This window comes from Arvicanthis niloticus, chromosome 11 (genome assembly GCF_011762505.2).
Source record: "Arvicanthis niloticus isolate mArvNil1 chromosome 11, mArvNil1.pat.X, whole genome shotgun sequence".
Classification (NCBI taxonomy): domain Eukaryota; kingdom Metazoa; phylum Chordata; class Mammalia; order Rodentia; family Muridae; genus Arvicanthis; species Arvicanthis niloticus.
Genome location: NC_047668.1, coordinates 41,020,217 through 41,040,807, shown reverse-complemented (window position 1 = coordinate 41,040,807; position 20,591 = coordinate 41,020,217). Strand labels below are relative to the sequence as shown.

Sequence of the window (20,591 nt, the reverse complement as noted above, 5' to 3'; positions counted from 1 at the left end):
AGAAGCCTTACTGGAGTCCAGAGTCTAATTTTAGACATGTTTTATGTTTTGTGAAATGAGTCATGAAGGCCGCTAGCTGTTCTTTATAATCCTCCTCACAATGCCCAGTAACTGTGTGTGAATGAGGTGGTGTGGGGTAGTCAGCCAGGAGACTTTGCACCTCCAGCTCTGGTGGTTCTTCCTGTGGGAGTGTCTCCCGGCCCTTGACCTACATTTGACTACAGGAAGCATCCTTCCTGTCTTGCTGCTTACACAGTTGTCACCACAGGAGTAAACAGACTAGAGCCGTGGGGACTCAGTTGCCTGCTCCCTGCCCTGCCTGAGCTCTACCCCTGAGTTTGAGTGGATTCTTGGGGCAGCATGGTAGGACATGTCAGGAACACCTCCTTCACTCAGGTCTGCAGACCCTGCCCGGGGTTGCTTCAGCCAGCATCCAGCCCACTCTCCTCTGCATCTTCTTCTTCCTCGCCTTCCTTTACCCTCCTGTTTGGAGCACTTTTGTTTAAACTTGGAGCATCTGCTTGTTCAAACCCCAGAGGAAATGATTAGGGTACTTCCCTCTCAGCTCTCTGTTTGAAGTTTCTGTCATCTATACATTTATTTAAATATCACTCATTAAGGTAGCTGTGATAACTCCCCTATATCTTTATCCATGGGAGCTGTTTGAAACCACAGAGGATACCTTATATTACTGGCAGTAGTAATCCTGTCTGTACTGTTTTTCTGCACACGCAGAGCCACAAGAAACCTGCACATTCACAGAAAGAAACCGCTCCCCCTTTGGTATAGCTGAGCCACTATCTTTCCACTTCAGGGCCCTTGTCAAGTGCTCTCCAGGCACAGGCACTCTGGTACTGTGACAGTTGCTCTGATGGCTGAGGTGGATTCTGCAGTGCTAATGGGTGACAGCATTCTCAGCAGGCTGGGCTGGAGAAATAGTGATTTGTGACCCCGGTGGGACAGAGTGGAATCCACAAGATGCTACTCACAGAAGCATAAAATGTAAAACAGACGAGTATTTCCAGAATTTTTCATTTTATGTATTCAAACTGTGGTTGGCTGGAGATCATAAGAACCGTGGAAAGCAAAACCGTGTGTGTGTGTGTGTGTGTGTGTGTGTGTGTGTATGTATGTGTGTGTATGTGTGTGTGTAGAGTGTGCACGCTTGTGTCTGCTGTGTGTGCACATCTGTGTATCTCTTAGTCCTGGCAGGAAGCATCTTCAGAAACAACACTTCCCATTTGGTCATTGTGTCCCTTCAACAGCTCGCACTTAGAGCAGTTTTAATGTTTGGTAGGTGACAGTGTGACTACATGACAGTGAGAGGGGGTTAGCTTTTGGAGGACTGCGCGCTCTGTCTCAGGTGCTGTGTGAGGGACCGGTGATGTTGTTATTCTCTTTAATCCACACAGTTATCACTGTCCTCTCCACTTTAGAGTCAGAAACTGCCTTCAGAAATATTAGAGTGCCTTCCACTGCCATGGTAGAGGGCAGTCAGGATTTATGTGTTTAAAATTTTTAATTATGTTCTGTTAATTTTGTGTGTGTGTTCATGTGTATGTACATGTGCATGTATGTTAGAGGGGTACAGATTGCAGGAGTCAGTTCTCTCCTCCTCCATATGGGACCTGGGAACCAAACTCGGGTCTTTAGGCTTGGTGGCAGACACCTTTAACCACTGAGCCAAGTTGCTGGCCCAATTAGTGAATGTTGCTCCATATAGCCAGCTGGCTTGTTCCTCGTGTTCCAACCCATTGTCTAATCAGCATCTTGCATAAAACACACTCAGTGTAGACTCCAGGATCTCTCATCTGTTGCTCTGGTGTCCCTTACCCTTGTCAGAAACTTTGGTAGCATCTGGTCTGAAACCCTGCCTCAGCTACACCAAATTGCCACCAAAGCGCCGCTGGCCTTAGAACACACCTGGGATTCACTGCAGCCGGCCTGTGCTGCTGGTCCTGGTCTCTCCTGTCCACCTCACCTGCTTCCTTATCCCCACTTCTGTACCCTTCAGTCTTTGCTCAGTCTTCTGAGAGTCAAAAGTGTTTCCACTGAAACCCAGGCCAACCCTTATCTCTTGGTGGAAGACACAGCCCCCTGAGAAGCCTGCCTTCTGCCCCCGCCAGTCCTGCTCACACTAGCCTCCTTACTGCTCTTCCAAGGCCAGTCACACTTCTGTCTTCAGGCTTTGACCTTGTCCTCCTTTCCTCCTGGAATGCCCTTAACCCTGGCCCTTGACCCTCGCCAGCGGGATCCCCATTCATAGTCACTCTGAGGTGCTGTTACTTCTCATCTGTGTTCCCCATCCCCCTCTCTGCTCCATTGTCTCGGGCAGCCTTTGCAGATTGTAGTTCTACCTGCTCATCATTCTCTGGTAGTTCTGTGGCAGCAAGGATGTGTTGTTCATCGCATCTCCTGTGAAGTCAAACTTGGACTTGGAACAAAGCTTGGTGCTTTGTCGATGTTAATTAAGTGTTCTCTTTCTGAAGGAGAGAGTAAGTAAATCAGTTGGTGACTCAGACTGTGGTCCAACTGAGCTCACACCCAAGTGTGTTTGGTGTTGGGCAGGTGGGGCTTGTTTGGTTTCCATGGGGCTTATAGATAAAGAACACTTGTTTGTTAAAGGGGATTTGAGTGTAGGGACCTAGCAGCTCGCCTCTGTTGTTAGGTAACATGTCCTGGTAGCAAGTGGGTGCTTGTAGTTACTGGGGCATTAATAGACAAACATCATGGGAGTTCAGTCATCTCTGAGAGATAACGAGACAGTGCTGAAATATCCCTGTATCTTAAACCTTCCTTCTCTAAGTAGTGCCAACTACAGTTGAGAATTTGGGACCGAATTATTCTGTTCTCCTTCTTTGTAGAGAAATATATACTTAAAAACAAAACAAAAACTCTTCTCATTTTTTAGATCAGAAAATCTAGAGTTTTTTTTTTTTTTTTTTTTTTTTTTTTTTTTTTTTTTTTTTTTTTTTTTGTCTTAGTTCAAAGGATGGAGAGATGTCTCAGAGTCTAGGAGTGCTTGCTGCTTTGCTGAGGACCCAGGTTCGGTTCCTAGCATCCACACTGTGGCACACAGCCAACTGTAACTTCAGTTCCAGGGATATGACACCTCCTTCTGGTCTTTACAGACACTGCATGCATGTGGCCCACATACATATAAGCAGACAAGCACTCATCCGTGGGAGATAAAAATAAGTCTTTAAAACCTTTCCTTAGGTGAGAGGAGTATCTTTGTATTAATGGAAGCTGTTCCATCAGTTGTGTATTTACTGGAGTAGTGGCAGTCTGTCTTCCTACGTTCCCAATTGTCTGTCACTAAGACGGTGATGTCACATAGAAGACGGAGGAGGTCTCATCCAGGCCCTGACCCCTCCTTTGGAGTCCTAGGGCGCTTCCCTGCCTGCTCTAGAATAGACAGGGAGGTTCTTTGCCCTGCCTGGCAGGCTATGCCGGATTCTTCGACAGGGGAAGGGATTAGGTATCAGGGAGTGCCCTTATGTCAATAAAGATACAGTTAAAGCACCGTGTAAGTCACACTAACTACTTTGAAACTGATACTTACACAGTGTGCTGTTGAGGAAAACTCCATATCTACTCTCTGAGGGGCTGGCTGTGGTTGGTTACCTAATGGTGTTTTCTCTGTATAACAGGCTCTGCCCTAAGAGGGTGTGGGTTTTGACATATTTTTGTCACTTCCCTATCCCATGCTCCTCCTCCTATCCCAAGCTCCCCCTCCCTATCTCAGCCCCCCCCATCCCATGCGCCCCCTCCACACCCCAGGCTCCTCCTCCTTACCCCATGCTCTCCACTTTACTCCAGTCTCCCCCATCCCATGCTCCCCTCCATACCCCAGGCTCCTCCTCCTTACCCCATGCTCTCCACTTTACTCCAGGCTCCCCCATCCCAGGCTCCCCCTCCCTATCCCAGGGTCCCCCTCTCTATCCTAGACTCCTGTCTCCCAGATGCTTTGTGTTGAGTTTGTCAATGTTTCTCTCCAGCTTCCTTAACTCTCTTTGATCCATTCAATCCTTCTGAAATTTCCAGCAATCCTTTCTTCACTTACAACACACTCCTCTGCAGTCTGTTCTAATTTCGTCTTCTTTTATTGTAGTCTTATGTTCACTGTGCTCCTGGGAGCAGTTGAGCCAGAGGCAATGGATTGCCACCACTGAAAACCAAAGGCAACACATGGGACCGATGGTCACCAGTGTTGCAGTCTTTAAGAGTGACTCCAGGAAGCTCAGATGGGGTGAGGGTGGGCAGAATTTGGTACTGGGACCTGCTCCCCACCTTCTTCCTGTCTTCGTTAGGAGTCAGCTGTGCACCTAAGCTGTTTTTCCTCCCAGACCAGGGTGTGGTCCTGTGAGGTTCAGCATCCTTTGCACCTCATGAGTAGAAGTTACATGGAGGATGCAGATGCACAGTGGGTTCCATAAGGACATACGTTCAAAACATACATCTCTTGAACATATTATATATGATATACATCATATATCATATATGATAGACATAGCTTAATGTGTCACTGTGTAGGTATCACATAAATTCGGCCATTATTTTATCAGGTTGTCTTAGTTACATGTGCATGGGATTTAGAGTCTAGTACTGAACGGGCTTTTGTAATTCATTATGAAGAGAATCAGGCAGAGTGAGAACAATGAGTCTTTCCCCAAAGGAGATGGAAATCTCATAATCCTCAAGGACATGAAGGATGCCTTGCAAGTCAGAAATGACAGACGGCCTGTGTGCAGAGCAGCCTGGGGGATTAGGCCAGCTGAGCAATGATTTCCTAGGTAACTGTAAGAATTGGCTTCTAAGGGAGCCAAGAGAAGTCCTTCCCTCTTCAGCACAGGGAATTGGAAAACAGCCCTCATCTGACCTTGTCCCTTGGAGCTTGAGTCTTCAAGGGCACAGCTGTGAATCTGACTCCAGAGTGAGATGTGGCAGCAAACCCTTGCCGCTGGGTGCACACACTGGGAGACAGCACCCACCCCCTCCACTCTCAGCTGTGTGGCTGACAGAAAATTAGTATTGGAACCTCACTGGATGGAGCCTGAGCCTCCACCTTTCATGACCAATTGGCCCTGGCTGCGGACGAGGGTGATTGCATGTGGTCCTTTTTGAAAGGCTTTTCGAGGATGATGTGGTGAGATTCCTAGCTCTCTCAGCATGCAGTGCACACGTTCTGCCTGTTGGCAAATGTCTGATTTTATTGACATTTCAGAAAGTCATTGCCGTGAGGGGTGGGGTGTAGTGTGGTGCCATTATTCTTCTGTTTGGTTTTCCTCCAGGTTAGCCATTCAGTCAGAATCTTGCAAGATGGTGGAGCAGTGCTGCCATTTCTTTCCTTAACAGATGCCGGGCTGCTCGGTTCTGGGTGCTTTGCATCAGCATGCCCGATTTCAGCATGGAGATTCCTTCTGACCTTTTCTGTCTCCTGTCTCCCTCTTGCTGTATGTCTTTACACCTCTGCACTTCTCACTCAAATGTCTTTAAATTTCTCCTCATCCCCCTTTCTGGGGCATCTTCTGTTCTCTTTGATGCTCAGCTGCCTTGGGAAGCAGGCCCAGGGGAAGGTTGGAGGAGGGACTAAGTCACAAGCTGCCCATCTGATGTCCCTGCCCTCATCTTAGAATGTATAAGTTGAAGCAGGCTGGCTCACAGAAAGTTGTTTTTAAACATAGGGTCCTCCTTTTATTTGCTTTTTAAAACCACAGAGGGAAAAAAAAAAGCTTTGATTTCTTTTCTCTCATACTTCCTGAGGACAGAGAGACCCTGAGTTGTTAACTCTTAAAAAAATTCCCTGTGAGTTTTTGCACTGCTAAACACTTCAGGATTTTATTACCATGTAAGCAGAGTTGAGCCTTTTTCCTGTTTCGTACATGTTGCTATAACATTCTCCATTTAAAATATCTACTTTTGTCTCGTCACAGCCCAATGATGATCATTACGCAGAAGATCACTGGTTTGGCTTACGAAATTCACGACGGTAAGAATCTGGAAGTTAATTGTTCATCACCGAAAAGAACCCTGTTAGAACAATTCTTGGCTTGAGATACTACCCCAACTTTATTCTCTATAGAGAAAGGGAAGGAAGGAAGAAAAAGTTAGCTTGTTTAAGATTATTAAAATATGCTTCACCCTCAAACCCCCTATTATTTCTCTTGAGTTTTAATTCAGTTCAGTGATAAAATGCAAAATAGTGATATGATCCGTATAATGGACTGATAGTCTAAGTCAAGTTTTATTCCTATTTTATTTGTTTTACATTTATATTGAAATCTGCACACTTCTCCTGCCCTATGCCCTTGTGTTCACAGCCATGTACACATGTGTTTTCATAGATTTTTAATGTAAATATCCATCAATCTTATATGCTAATTTAAGTTTATATAGGAAATGCCAGCAGTTAAGACTCCTTGGGGTATTGGCTTGGGTTCCTTAGAGGTAGAAGGAACAACTCTGCTCAGAGAGTTTTCTGTCTATCCCTATATATGTGAAACCCCTGGCCCTGTGCTCACTCCCAGCCTGGTCCCCACATGCGGGCAGGGCACAGCCTTCGCAGTTCTTGAAGACAGGGAGTTTTCTTCCCCTCCCCCTTTACTACTGACAAGCAGTGTTACCTGCTTCCTTTAAGGGGGCACAGACAAAAGGAACAGATTTCCTTCTTATAATCACTGGTTCGTGTTTAATCCCTGTGTGTTTAGCCACAGCTCTCCTTTCTGCCCTTCAGGAAGCAGAGCATATCCTGGGCATGCGCTCTTCAAGGCAGCAGCATGTGCAGGGTTAGGTATGGAAAGGCCCGAGGAGTCCCACATTCCGCGTCCCCTGCACCTGCTCTGGGCCGCTCATCTCCGTGTTCATAGTCTGACCCACACTACAGGGATGTGTCTTTGTAGTTCTTGAATTCAGTGATGTGGACAGAAATTCTCAGACCCTGGTTCTATAGTCACGAAGTATGTGTTGTGAATGTTGTAGGTGAAAGCACTCAGTTGTCTCTAGATGCTATGACTTACGTGTCGCACTGAAATAGATTTAATGAGCAGGTTTTGATCAGCCTTGCCATGTTTGTAAAGTTGAGATTCTTTAGCTTTGCATGTGATGACTCTTCCTGCAAATTGAAGCATTTCATCCTCCCGATAGCCTCCTGGAGAGCAGCTACCCTCCATCTTATGCCTCAGGGCTCTGACCCTTCCTAGTCTCTTGATTCCTCAGTGACTCTCACAAGGGAGGATAGATATCCTTGTCTGTATTGAGCCCTCTAAGCCCATCGCTAGCTTGGCCTGGCTAAGCTTTATTCCAATGAAGATTCTAAACGGTGAATGACAGACATGTCTGTAGTTGTGTCCAGAAGAACTCAAGAACAAGGTTTCCAGTCTCCTGCCGGTAAAGTCAGGGACAGCACTGCATCCCCAGCAGCAAGTATGGGAACCTCTGTGATGTGTCATCTGCCAGGAAGTTCATTAGACCTGGGACCCTGGGTGCTTGCCAGGGGCTGATCAAGCAGACACCAGTTCCTAGCCGGTGTCACAGTTGGAAATTCCTGGAGGGTAAGAAAAATTTGAGAATAAAGCATGTTGGCACAAACACTTGCAGCCTAAGGAACACTTGCCTCAGTGTAGGGACACCAGCAATCGGTCAAACTTGCAGCCAGGTCCTACTGAGGACAGTGGCAGCAGGTCATGTAAACTCTGGGCAGTGGGTCTGGACCTCTCCTATACCTGCTATTTAGCTGCCAGTCCAGTGACCGTGTTCATACCAGCATCTTTGGGAAGCAGATAGTTTATCTTGGAAACCTTCTAGGTGTGTTTTTGAGATTATCCTGGTCCCCTTACAGAATTCAGCCTCTTGCCCTGATGTTATGGTTTTAAGTTGTGTGCGAGAGATTACTTGGGTCTTAGCACTGAAGGATGGCACAGACTGGCAGTGTGTTTGGTCATGATGTCCCCTGGCTAGGGTGGGGTGGGCTAAGGTTTTTTCTTCTTGTTGTTTGTTTTATTTGCTACAGCGTCCTTGATTCCACTTCATGTAGGAGTTTATTAGCCTAGCTGGGTGCTTGTACTGATAAGGGAGAAGGAGGAGTCTATTTCCTATCTTAGACGGAAGTATATTAATTTATTATAGTGTTAGTCTTCTAGCTTAAAAACGATATCTTAATTTAATTTTTTTTTTTAGCCATTCTATTTCTGAGTATTTCTCAAATTATGAAGTAAGGAGGGTGGCTGGGCTTGTACATATAGTCAAAAAATATTCTATAAAGGTGTTTTCCTTTAAGTCATATATTTATTTTCCATGGTTGGTTTGCAGTTTAAAATGAGAATAGCCTCCTAGGTTAATATAGCAGGGTAAATTGTTACAGGAGCCCCACACTACACTAAACACTTGGAAATATTGCACAGGAGCTGGAGAGACAGCTCCTCAGTGGTAAAAGCATGACTATCTGAGTTCAGATCTCCAGTGCCCACTAAAAGCCTGGCATGGCAGATCATACCTGTAATTCCAGTGACAGTGGAACGTGAGACAGGAGGATCCTGGGGCCTTGTCAGGTAGCCAGTCTAAGCCAGAGTAATGGGCTATGTATAGACTCTGTAGACCAGGCTGTCCTCAAACTCAGAAATCCCCCTGCCTCTACACCTCCTAAGCACTAGGATTAAAGGTGTGCTCCACCAGGCATCAACATTCCTACACACAAAAATACTGAATAAAATACGACAAAAAGTCTGTATGTAGCAACGCTCAGCATCACAAATGACTGCTAACTTGCTGCTTTTACTAGTGAAAGGAGGGGGGGGGGGAGTTTCAAAGGAACACCGAGCTTCGTGTCCTTAGGTAACCCTAGATCATTTGGAAAGGTCGGTCTGTCTAGTGTGGGGACATCAAGCTGGTGAGAGTGGTGTAAGCCCCTGAGGTCCTTCGTGTGCTCTTCTTTTCAGTTCAATTTCTGGGGTTTTGTTTTCTTCCCATGATTCCCCAAAGCAGTCCCATGCCCTTTGGAGGAAACTTGAAAATACAGATACCTCTAAGGAAGAGTAAGGAATCAGCTCTCTGGTAAAGCTCCCGAGGGTCAGAGCACCTGCCCAGGCATCCTGACCTCCACCTTCTTCACAGGACTGGCTTCCTTCTTCTTTTTCAAAGAAGATTTATTTTTATTTATAAGTGTTCCACCTGCTTGTGACTACATCACATGCATACTGTGATGGTGGCAACCAGAAGAGGGCACCAGAACCGCTGGGACTGATGTTGTAAGCTGCCAAGATGGCGCTGGGAGTAACCTGGCTCTTCTGCGAGGGCAGCCAGTGCTGTTAACCACAGACCCACCTCTCTGATGCCTGAGTTTTTTTCTCCATTATTGTCAAAATAACTGTGCAATTATCTTCCCTTCCCTACTTATTGAACATATAGATGATTTTTTTTTTCTTTTTACCATTATGCATGAGGTTGTGATGGCCCTGGTCAAAACTTTAGATGACACCCTTGGTTATTTTATTAGCTGGGGGCATAGAGGGTGGTGGTGTGGCTGGTCTAAGATAAGCGGAGAGAAATGTTTCTTGAGTCGTTGTCCTGCCAGTGTACAGAAACATAGTGTGCTCCTTTATATCCCTTCTCCACACTAGACTGAGGGTCACAGCAGGCAGTCCGTGTCTCTTCCTTTTCTAGTGCTAACTGGTCAGAGTGTGTCGGGAGGAAGCTGCCATTCTCTCATCTTTGTCTTATGTACAAGTATCATCCATTCAAATGTGTGTGTTACATAATTGAGACCATGCTGTATATGTGAAAGCTTTCAGAAGTTCTGTGTACTTCTATATAAAAGTGGTGGCTTCTTTTAACATCTTTGGTGCTTTTGATTTTGGTTGACGTTGTCTGGCTGGCCTTGAACTTGACACTATACTGCTTTGGCCTCCCAGACATTTCCTAACTAATTATGTTCTTATAATTTATCATGAAGTTCACAATTTGTATGTTAATTGGTTGTCCGTGTTTCCTTTATAGTTTGTTTTTCCTGGGTTTTGTCTCTATTTATCTCAGTGTCTTTTAATGGCTTAAAATATATGTCTTCAGACGTGTTTTTTTTTTTTTTTTTAAATTTCCTACAAAAGCTTTCTAAGAGTGTTGTTTGCTTAATTTAGTCTCCCTTTGTCTTTAAATTGGCTCTGCTTTCCTTTTTTTCTTTTCTTTGGAGGGATCTTTAAATTGAATTTAGTGGGTTTTTTTGTTTTTTTTTAGCATGTAGATCTAGTAAGTTGGTGTAGCTGTAGCAGTAGCCTCCTGATTGAGACAAGGCAAACCGGCAAGATGGGTCAAGATGATGCATATAAATGCTTTTGTTTTTATTCACTGGCATTGTACAGAACAGCACCGTTGAGGCTTGTGCTGATCGACTCATCCATGGCACTGAAGTTTAGTTGTCGAAATCCCTCAGGGGTTTTAATGTCTCTTATAGCGTCTGTTACGAATAACAAAATTGCAAGTTAGAGTGTATTAACTTGGGGGATTTTTCTAATTTGATAATAATTTCCTTCAGACTAGTAACTTTCATTCCGCCCTGTGTAATGTTTAGCCTATGCAGGGCAAGGTGAGTTGGACCACAGGGTGGGTCAGCTGTGACTGAATCTGTGTTAACACGAGAAAGAGGCAATCATTGGACCCAAACATGGAGTATAGCATGACTTCAAATGGGACAAATGCCATTCTTAAGAGGAAATATAACTCACAAAAGTGCTTCTTTCTGATTCTCAGGGATGTTTCGAAAGGATGAAGAACTGACTCCGTCGCAGAGGGGATTAGCTGTGAGGTATGTGTCTTCAGATCTATCATGGTTTGTACCATTTCACTGGCTCATGCAAACTAACCGTCTTCCCTCTGCACAGCTGCAGGCCACCATGTTGTTCTGTGCTAGGCTAGCAATCCCTCCAGGCGATGCCAAGTCCTGGGCCTCTGTACCGTGGGAGCCTCCTGTGAAACACAAGAGGTTCACCAAGTTTTGTCTCTGAGACTCTCTAAAGACAGATGCTGTATCTGCAGCTGGAGTGATCACTGCTAATAACAGTTGCTCCAACCATGGGCTGTAACTTGACAGCAGTGAGTGGGCCAGTGTAGTAACACAGCACAAAGTGCACAGCACATGTTATTGGTTGTTATCTGAGGAACTCATCTGGTCCTCATCTACCTTTGCTCTGCTTCCGGAAGAGCTGCCTAAAGAGCAGCTTGGTTTCCTGGCAAAGTCTGTTTCAATCTAACACAATTAAAGATGAAATCCTCCTTTCACCTTTAAAGAGAATGAGTCCGTTGGTGTGATTGCTTCTAAATAAAGAATTAAGGAGTGCATGCCTGCTGGAAGAATGAAATGTCCATGGTGGCGGACAAATGTGTGTCACTGTTCATCCTTTTGACCTCTGGGACACTTTACGGCATCGTCTCTTGGGTTCTCCATCTTCTCCATGGCCAGTCTCCATACAGCAGCACATAGCCACTGCATACACTCTCCCATGAGCAGTCTGATTGGTTCTTGACTTTTCCCTGGCCTTGGACTACCCAAGACACTGTCACTTACAGGCATCTGCTTTCCCTACATGTCCTTACAGGCGTGATTCTTTTCCTCTCAGGCAACCACCAGGCAAATGGCCCATCCTAGTTAACCCCAGCTCCACCTGCCTGGATGGTGGAAGGAAGCCCAGTCATTCTTGCTGGCTGTATTCATTTTGAATTTCTTACTGTTTGAAAAACTGTGGTCCTTGGGGCTAGAGAAACGGCCCAGCAGTTGCTGCTCTTGCTGAGGACCAGGTCCCCAGCACCCACACGCCACCAACGGTAACTCCAGTTCCAGGGGATCTGACACCCTCTTCTGACTTATTCGGGCATCAGGTGCACACACAGTGCACACACAGTACAACACACATGCATGTGGGTAAAACACTCATACATGAAAAATAAAATTAAATCCTTTTAATTTAAAAAGCCATGGTCCTTTCTATGGACAACAAAGCAACTACATTTCCTTAATTCTCTCTCTGAAAATACTTTATATTCTCCTTTCTCCAGGATCCTAGCACTCTCTCGCTCATACTCATAATGGAAAACTAAATTTCTTTTCCTTCAGTGGTGCAAAGTTGTTCATGAACACATCCTCCCCTCAGCCATCCACACAGCGCATGCATGGTCTCTATGTGTAACCTCATTGCGAGAGCAGCCCAGGTGAACTACAGACCAGGAAATGACTCACTGTAGCGGGGTAAATAAGACACTGACAAAGGCTGCCCCAGGCATCTGCTGGGACTCACTGCCAAGGGCAGCTGGACCCTGGGTTCCTTGATGCCTGTCAGTCTGTAATCACAAACCCTCCAAGCTACCCTAAGCTGTAACAGAATACTTTCTTTTCTACTTCTGAGTTTCAACTGCCCATGGAGTGTAAGGCTCTATTCTCACCTCTGACTTTAATCAGGTTCTTTGTTTTTTGTTTTTTTTTTTTTTTTTTCTCCACAGCAGGGTCATTCTCAGCTTCTCAGGATAGTAGCTTCTCAGTCACACGTCCCCTTCAAGCCACCCCGCTCCCATCACCTCTCTGCAGTAGCTCCACTTCCTCTTTTCTCCACTGTTCTCTGTGCTCAGATGTGTGTTTCCTTGCTCTCTTGGTTCCCCTGAGTCTTCAGCCTTGTTGGCATGGTGACCAACCACAGTGATGTCACTGGTCCAGCTGACCACTCCTCACTGGATTCCTGGACACCACATTCTCTTGCTTTTTTTCTTCTCTGCCTCCCTGCTCAACCCTCCCTCCACCCCTCTCCTGTGTGGCTGACTGTTGCTATACCCCAGAACTTAGAGCTGAACTTCTCAGTGTTCCCCAGGTATGTCCACATGCTCTGGTGGCTGGAAGCCCACCAGCCCAACGTCTACTTGGCCCTCTTCCTCATCTCCCTCATCTCCAGCCTCCGATCCTCACAGGCATGTCAGGGTCCTCACTTGGATATCTATAGGTCTGTTCACAATGCAGCCTCTGATTTCTGTCTGTCCCCTTCCACGTATTTCTCCTCCACTGCCACTTGCCTGTTAGCAGCGTCATTTAATATTGGGGTGCTCTTGGGAAATAGCAGACTTTATTTTCTTACTGCAAGTCTGTTCTACTAGCAAGTCCAGCAAGCTTTCAGTCATCTCCAGAAGGCTGCTTCTCACCACGCCACTGTCATCCTGGTTCGCTACTAGGTCTAGGGGGCTGCATGCAGAATGCACTTGGTTTTCTCCTGTCCTTTGTAGCAGATTTCTACATTGGGTCCAGCGATCCTCTGAGTACATGTGTTTTGTGTGTGCAAGCACATGTGCAAGCCAGAGCAGAACTCCAGAAAAAGTTAGTAGAAAAAAGAGCACACTTAGATTCTGGCTAGCCTCTGAGAGAAAGTGGGAAAAGTTAAACTTTTACTCAGAAGGCTACATAGACACAACTGAATCTCAGAGTGGCCTGAGATGGAAGTTCTGGGAAGGGGAAATGTAATATCTAAAGGGATAATCATTTTGTCTGTCTCTTTAGCTTAAGGTGAGCCTGTCTTCCTAGCATGGTCTCCTGTTCAGGTGATTGACTAGCCCAGGTAGTTAACTCTTTTATGGTTTTGGTAGCTTGCAATGTTGGGTCTCTTTCGAGGCCAGAGATGTCATCCTCATGACCAGAAGGAACCAGTTTTCCTTTTTGGGGCCTTTGCTGCTACTCTGTCATTGCTCCTTCTAAAGAGGTAACCATAAAATCACTTGGGAGACGGCCTAAAGTTAGGGAGTTAATTTAACCCACTTCACTATGGAAGTCAAGAGCTTCAGTTCTACTGTTGGCCAGAGAGGTCATTTATTGTCTGGTCTGCCGCTCTAGTCCCCACTGCTGTGTACTGCCTGTCTGGGCTACCGGCTGTCTAGTTCAGAGGAGGTGAGGAGCCAGGGCTTCCTTCCACTGTTCCTGGCCAGAGACCCAAGGATATTATTTGGAACGCTTGCTTTTGAGACCATGCCCTGAGCTGCCTGTCCAGTTTCTAGCTTCTGTTCTCATTGCACACAGGTGGCGTATGAATATGTGGCTGTAGCACGGAAATATTTAAAATGGCACCATCCCATACTACCGTTGGCTACTCTCTGGCCCCAGCTATCTCACTGCCTCCATGGCTAGCCCCACGCAGCAACTGCCTATCTTGTGGTTGTCTTGCTGCGGATTCTGCTCACATTCCCAGCCATCTGCCCCTCGTGGTTATCAGTCACAAATCCCAGTAACCCCATAAAGTCAAAACTCTAGAGGCTTGTAATTTATAAGTCAGGTTTATATTAGTAAATTCTCACCCTACAAAACGCCACACAATGAACTTAAAACTCAGTTGATATAAATACGAGCTACACACCTAGATGGGGCAGATATACCCTAATTAATATTTAATCATTTATCTAAGAAACCCCAATACTTATGACTCCCAGGACTGAGGTTCTGGCTTCTCTTCCTCTCCTATAAGTTCCATCTTGTCTCTTCCTCTCCTTCCCTTCTTCTTCCTCTCTGTCTCTCTGTCCTCCTCTCTAAAATTCTCAGCTAGCCTTCCTTTTCCACTGCCCAGTCACAGGCTCTCACCTTATCTTGTACCTGCCCTCACCTGCATATAGACAGCAATCCACATGTGGCCACGCCCAGCATGGGTACAGGAGATTTGAACTTAGATTCTCTTGCTTTACACACAAGTACATTTACTCAGTGAGCCACCCCCCCCCCATCCCCAGAGATTCTTTGAATAGGCTTTCGATTATTTTAGTCTTGTTTTTGTTTTCTCTCCCCTGATAAAAACCCCTAATGCTTTCCTGTGTAACATAAGTTTCTAAGTTTGGACCACAGCATCCTCCTCTGAAAGGAGCCCAGAGTGCCATACTCTTGCCTCAGTTTACATGCTCCTTGTCTTGTTCTGGAGAACAAGGTTCTTTTTTGTAGGTCAGGTTGACTTCAAATTTCCCATCCTCTCAAGGACTAGGATGTAGGCGTGCGCCACCACACCTGGGCGTTCCCTCTTTAACTATATTGCCTCCCATGTAAAACCCCACCCTCTGCCCCGTCCTGCTTGCTTCTTAATGTGTGCACTGTTGTTTCATCTGTCCTCTCCCTGCCCCAGTGTAAGGTCCTAGTCTTGAGAGCTTTGTCTGCTTATCACTGTGTTCCCATCTCTGAAATGGCCAGTGATGTTTGCCGCAGAGACATTTGAGCATGTCTAGAGATGTTTCTGGTTGTGGGGGCTTGGAAGGGCTGGCATCTAGTAGGCGAAGAGCAAACATCCTGTGCAAGGCAGTGCTCTGCACCAAAGAAGCCCTGACCCTCAGTGAGTGAGGCCCAACTGACCTAAGGCAACACGCAGTTGGTGAGTGTTTGTGTGATAAGTGACGTAGTGGACGTAGTATTACAGTGGGTGATTCCAACACTTCACATGATTCCTTTGACAGTTGAGCCAAAACTTTCTTCAGTGAATTGTGTGGGAACTATGGTGCCTGCCTGTGATCCCAGCACTTAGGAGCCGGAAGAACAGGGATCAGAAGGTCAAGGTCGTCCTCAGCCATGCAGCTGAGTTTGAGGATCACCTGGGCAACTCTTGACCCCGACTCAGTACAAAAACAAGAGATGGGACAGACAGAAAACGTAAGTTAGCCACAGGCTAGCTAGCTCTGGCTACATAATGAGGCCCTGTCTTGAAACTTTACAAAGAAAAGAGAAGGCGGCCAGGCATGGTGGTTTACACCTGTGCTCCCAAACCCTGGGAGGCTGGAGTCAGAGGACTGTTAGGAGTTCAAGGCCAACCTGAACCACAGAGTGAGACACTGAGCTGTGGAGCAAGACCATCTAAAAAGACAAAAATGGCCTGGAGAGATGGCCCAGCACTTACTGCTCTTGCAAAGGACCCAGGTTTAATTCTCTGCATCTATGTGGTGGCTCACAACTACCTGTAACTCCAGTTCCGGAGGATCTGACATTCTCTTCTGGCCTACCCTGGCTCCTGCATGGTTATGGTATACATTAAATCATTGCATTAATTAATTAGTTAATTAATTAAACTAACCCTCTGTAGTTACTTGTAAAGATCTTTATGAAAACCCTCTATAAAGACATGCATGAGCGAACCGGCGGTGGCGCAGCGGCTAAGGCGGCCGCCTGCAGAGGGCACAGGCCCTCTGCTCACTCTCTCTGTCTGCCTGTTCGAATCCTGCTCCATCCGTTTGTCTCCGCCCAAGTCTCATGGGGAAAAAAAAAACATGCATGTACATGATTAAATAAATAATTTCTGAAACCACATTAAAACAAAACACAAATATCACTACCAACCACTACAATCAATCAATGGGGGAGGGGGGGCAGGCAGGCAGACTGGGAAAAAGAAGAGATGAGTTTCCAGTCAGAATGGGAAGTGCTGTATTGATCTGTTTGTTCCATCTAAATACCAATAATCTCTGGTGTATGGGGATGTTTGCTTCACATCTTTGTCCACAGAATATTTTCAAAGAGATGGCTTATGGTGTACCAAGAGGAAAGATGGCGTCCATCTTCCCTGGGGAACTGCTTACTGTGCCCGGGTATAGCTGCTCTTTGATCTTCAGAAGATGAACTAGGCTGCCCACTAAACAGCACACACTGTGAGCCATTGGACAGGCCTTGAGGCAAAGGAATCACAACTGTTTTGAGACATCCTGTCTCCTGTTTCTCTTGGTTCCCACAACTAATCCATCAACTGACCCCACAGGTGCACTGTCAGAAGCCACATGACATGCTGCTCCCAACACCTCCAAGGCCTTGTCATCTGCTATAGTCCCCTGCCTGGTCTTTGTGCCTCCACTGTGTCCACACACAGGGCCAGAGTGGTGCTTTTGAAACATGGCCTTTAAAACCTGACTAGTTTTCCATCTTATTCAACATGATCTCACCGTTTCTTCTGTGGCTTGGAAGGCATGCCCCATGTAATCTTACCTCAGCAAGCTTTTCTCCTGTCTTATCTTCCATGTCTTGTCAAGGCTGATACTGAGTGTGTTCTACCTGTGCCCTGTCACTCCTGCTGCCTCCATTCCTTGTCACCTGGATTTGTACAGCTGTCACTTCTGTTTGGTCTGCTTCACTGAAGAGGCTTCTCTGACTTCATGTAACAAGAGACCCCTTTCTCTGTGGCATTTAGCATCTCTGAAGATTACATATAAATGCACATATATCTTAAGTCATTCGTGTGTGTGTGTGTGTGTGTGTGTGTGTGTGTGTGTGTGTGTGTGTGTGTGAGTGTGTATCTGCAGACCCGGGAGCCTGTTGTCCACATGATTGGCATGCAGCATGCATTTGTTGAATGAGTGGGCATGTGTGCAATGAGAGATGACTCCTTATGCCACACCATTGGTCCTCTTAGGTTTTTTTCATTATGAGGAATCTAGTGAAAAACTCTCTGTAGTTGCTTGTAAATATCTTTTTGGAAACTTCCTACTAGCTTCTATTACTATAAGATTCTAGCTTCCTATTACTATAAGATATCTCAACAAAAAGCAAGTTAGGGAGGAGGTTTATTTTGCTTATAATTCCAGACTGTAGTTTGTCTCGGTTAGGGTTTCTCTTGCTGTGATAAAACACCATGACCAAAGCAACTTGCTTCAGCTTACAGCTTTCAGGTCACACTCCATCACTGAGAAATGCTAGGCAGGAACACAAGGCCAGAATCTGGAGGCAGGAGCTGATATGGAGGCAGTAGAGGAGGATTGCTTACCTCCTTGTTCCTCCTGGTTTGCTCTCCCACTTATCTACTCCAGGACTACCTGCCCAGGGATAGCACTGACCACAGTGGGCCGGGTCTTTCCATATCAATCACTAAGAGAATGTCCCACTGGATGGCCTACAGATCAGTTTTATGGAAGAATGCTTTCAACTGTGGTTTCCTCTTCTCAATAACTCTAGCTTGTGTCACATGGACAAAAGAGAAAACAACCAGTGCACAGATCACCAGAGTAGTCACGGCAGCAAGAGTTCAAAGCAGCTGGTCACATCATTCCATAAGAAACAGCAGGGAGACATAAACACAGAGCCCCCCTTTCTCTCAGCTAGCTTCCTTCTGGCTTGCTTCGTTCAGGATTCCCTTCGTAGAGAACAGTGCTCCATACAGTGGGCTGCATCTTCCTACATAAACAGTCAAGTTGATCCCTCACAGGCCAACCTGATCTACAAAATTCTTCATGAAGACTCTTTTCCCAGGTGAGTGTAGGTTGTGTCGAGTTGAAAGTTAAAACTAAGCAGCCCACCTGTCCAGAAACACTGTCGAGAATTCTCTGCTCCAGCCTCCTGAAATCTTCCATGGATATATGAAAACTAAGGCATCTTTTATTTCAGAAACGGCAAAGGTGGTGAGCATGTGACCGACGTTTCTGTGGATTGCCCTGAGAGCTCTGCCACAGCTAACAAGTGTGTCTCCTTGCAGGCGCATGCCAAGTCTCCTGGAGTATGTAAGTTATACCTGCAACTTCATGGGCATCCTGGCAGGCCCGCTCTGCTCTTACAAAGACTACATTGCTTTCATTGAAGGCAGAGCGTCCCACATGGCACAGACAAGTGAAAACGGAAAAGAAGAACAGCATGGAAAAGCAGATCCATCTCCAAACGTAAGGGCCTGAGACTCATCCAGAGCCCTGTGCTCCACAGCGTGTGGGCTTGTCTGTCTGGGTTTCTGAAAGTCTAATGTTTTCGCTTGTTTTAATTTTCCCATTGGCTTGCTTGCTTGCTTGCTTGCTTTCTTCCTTCCTGTGTGTGTTGGGGGGGGGGGGGGAGTGTTGTGTGTGCATGTGTGCATGTATATATGCATGCATAAGTGTTGTGTGGTTAGGGATTGAACCCAGAGCCTTGCTAGTGCCTTGTGCTAATGTAATAAAGCAAAAAATTCTTCTGTCTCCCATTCCCATCTTTTTTGTTGTTGTTGTTGTTTTTAAAACATGTATGTGTCTGAGTGTGTACCTTGGGTAGGTGGGTACCCATAGGGGTCAGAAGAAGGTCTAGGATCCCCTGGAGCTGAAGTTACAGGCAGTTGTGAACTATCTGATGTGGGTTCTGGGAACCGAACTCCTAGGCTACCAAGCATCTCTCCAGCCCTTTCGTCTTGTTGAGATGGATCTTAGTAACTCATGAAGCTGACTTTGCAGTGACCTCACTTGGAAGCCTGGCCTTGAACTTGTGATTTTCCTGCCTCACCCTCCTCAAGTAGCCAGAATTAAATGTCTGCACCACTTGCTGGCTTTCATCTATTTCTTTGTAAATATCTTTCAGGACAAACAAGTCTTTACATGCCACCTAGTAGTGATGTCTCCTAAAGGCAAAGTCAGGATTAAAGAACAGATGCAAGTCACTTAGGAACTGCGTAAGGAGCAGGAGAGATGGCTAGTGGTTTAAAGCACGTGCTGCCTTTGCAGAGGACCTGGGGTCTATGCCCAGATCCCACATGGTGGCCCACAATAATTCATAACTCCGGTTTCAGGGAATCCGATGCCCTCTTCTGATCTCTGTAAGCACCAGACACAAATGTAGTGCACAGGAAGATATACATAGAAATAATATAAAATAAATAGATGTAGTTTTTTTTAAAGAAAGGAAGCAATTCCTTAGTGAAAGTAATGTTGTCGAGGGTGGGTATTATATGGCAGGCCCCCTCATGGCCTGTGCCTTCCTGACCCAGCCCACTGAAAACCCTGGAGTCATCTTTTCTGACTGCATTCTCTTCCTTAATAGTGCCAGTCAGAATTTCCAGTCAGAATCTCACTCATGGGGTTGGGGAGATGGCTTAGTGGCACTTGCACAAGTGTGAGGAGCATAGTTTGGATCCCAGAACCCATGTCATGGCAGTTCCACAGCCAGCCTGTAATCTTATCCTCGAAAGGCAGACACAGGGGATCCCCGGAGCGAGCCAGCTAGCATGATTAGCTGTATCACCGTATCAGGGAGTTCTCCATTTGATTGAGATTGAGGTTAATAAGGTTCAAAGTGTTTTGGTGTGGGACTGTGAGGATCTGAAATGTCCAGGGCAAGGCCACACCTGATTTTTGATCAGGAGACCTTGGGTCTGTTGCTGCATTCAGGATATGCCTGGTGTGTAAAAAGGATGCACAGTTCTATGAGGTTTGTGACTCTTGCCCACCCGTTCCAGGCAGCAGTTACGGAGAAGCTCCTGGTCTGTGGACTCTCCTTATTGTTTCACCTGACCATCTCTAACATGCTGCCTGTAGAGTACAACATTGATGAGCATTTCCGAGCCACTGCATCGTGGCCAACCAAAGCCACCTATCTGTATGTCTCTCTCTTGGCTGCCAGACCGAAGTACTATTTCGCATGGACCTTAGGTAAGTAGCTTATACTTGTTTTCATACTGAAGTGTATTTTGTGGGTGTTAGGCAGTGGCTTGTGTGTATATGTGTGTGTGTGTGTGTGCCTGCCTGTGACCAACTGCACCTGCTGGGCTCAAACTGCCCAGTTATAGCAATCCACCTGTGTCAGCCTTTCTAGTAGCTGGACCTACAAGCATACCACTGCGTCCAGCTCAAGAGTGCCCTCTTGAGGATATATATATAGTTAAAGACCAAGTAGAATA

General features: G+C 46.1%; 1 protein-coding gene across 4 annotated transcripts in view; it reads left to right on the top strand.

The window, feature by feature from the left end:
• The window catches only part of Mboat2 (membrane bound glycerophospholipid O-acyltransferase 2), a 125,556-nt gene that overhangs the window by 92,562 nt on the left and 12,403 nt on the right, over positions 1-20,591 (top strand). For all 4 annotated transcript variants that reach the window (XM_076942072.1, XM_034514649.2, XM_034514650.2 and 1 more), the window contains 4 exons: positions 5,937-5,992; positions 10,741-10,795; positions 18,438-18,618; positions 20,151-20,343. In XM_076942072.1, the coding sequence (XP_076798187.1) occupies positions 5,941-5,992; positions 10,741-10,795; positions 18,438-18,618; positions 20,151-20,343 (481 nt within the window). In that variant the 5' untranslated portion in view covers positions 5,937-5,940. The remainder of the gene's footprint in view (positions 1-5,936; positions 5,993-10,740; positions 10,796-18,437; positions 18,619-20,150; positions 20,344-20,591) is intronic.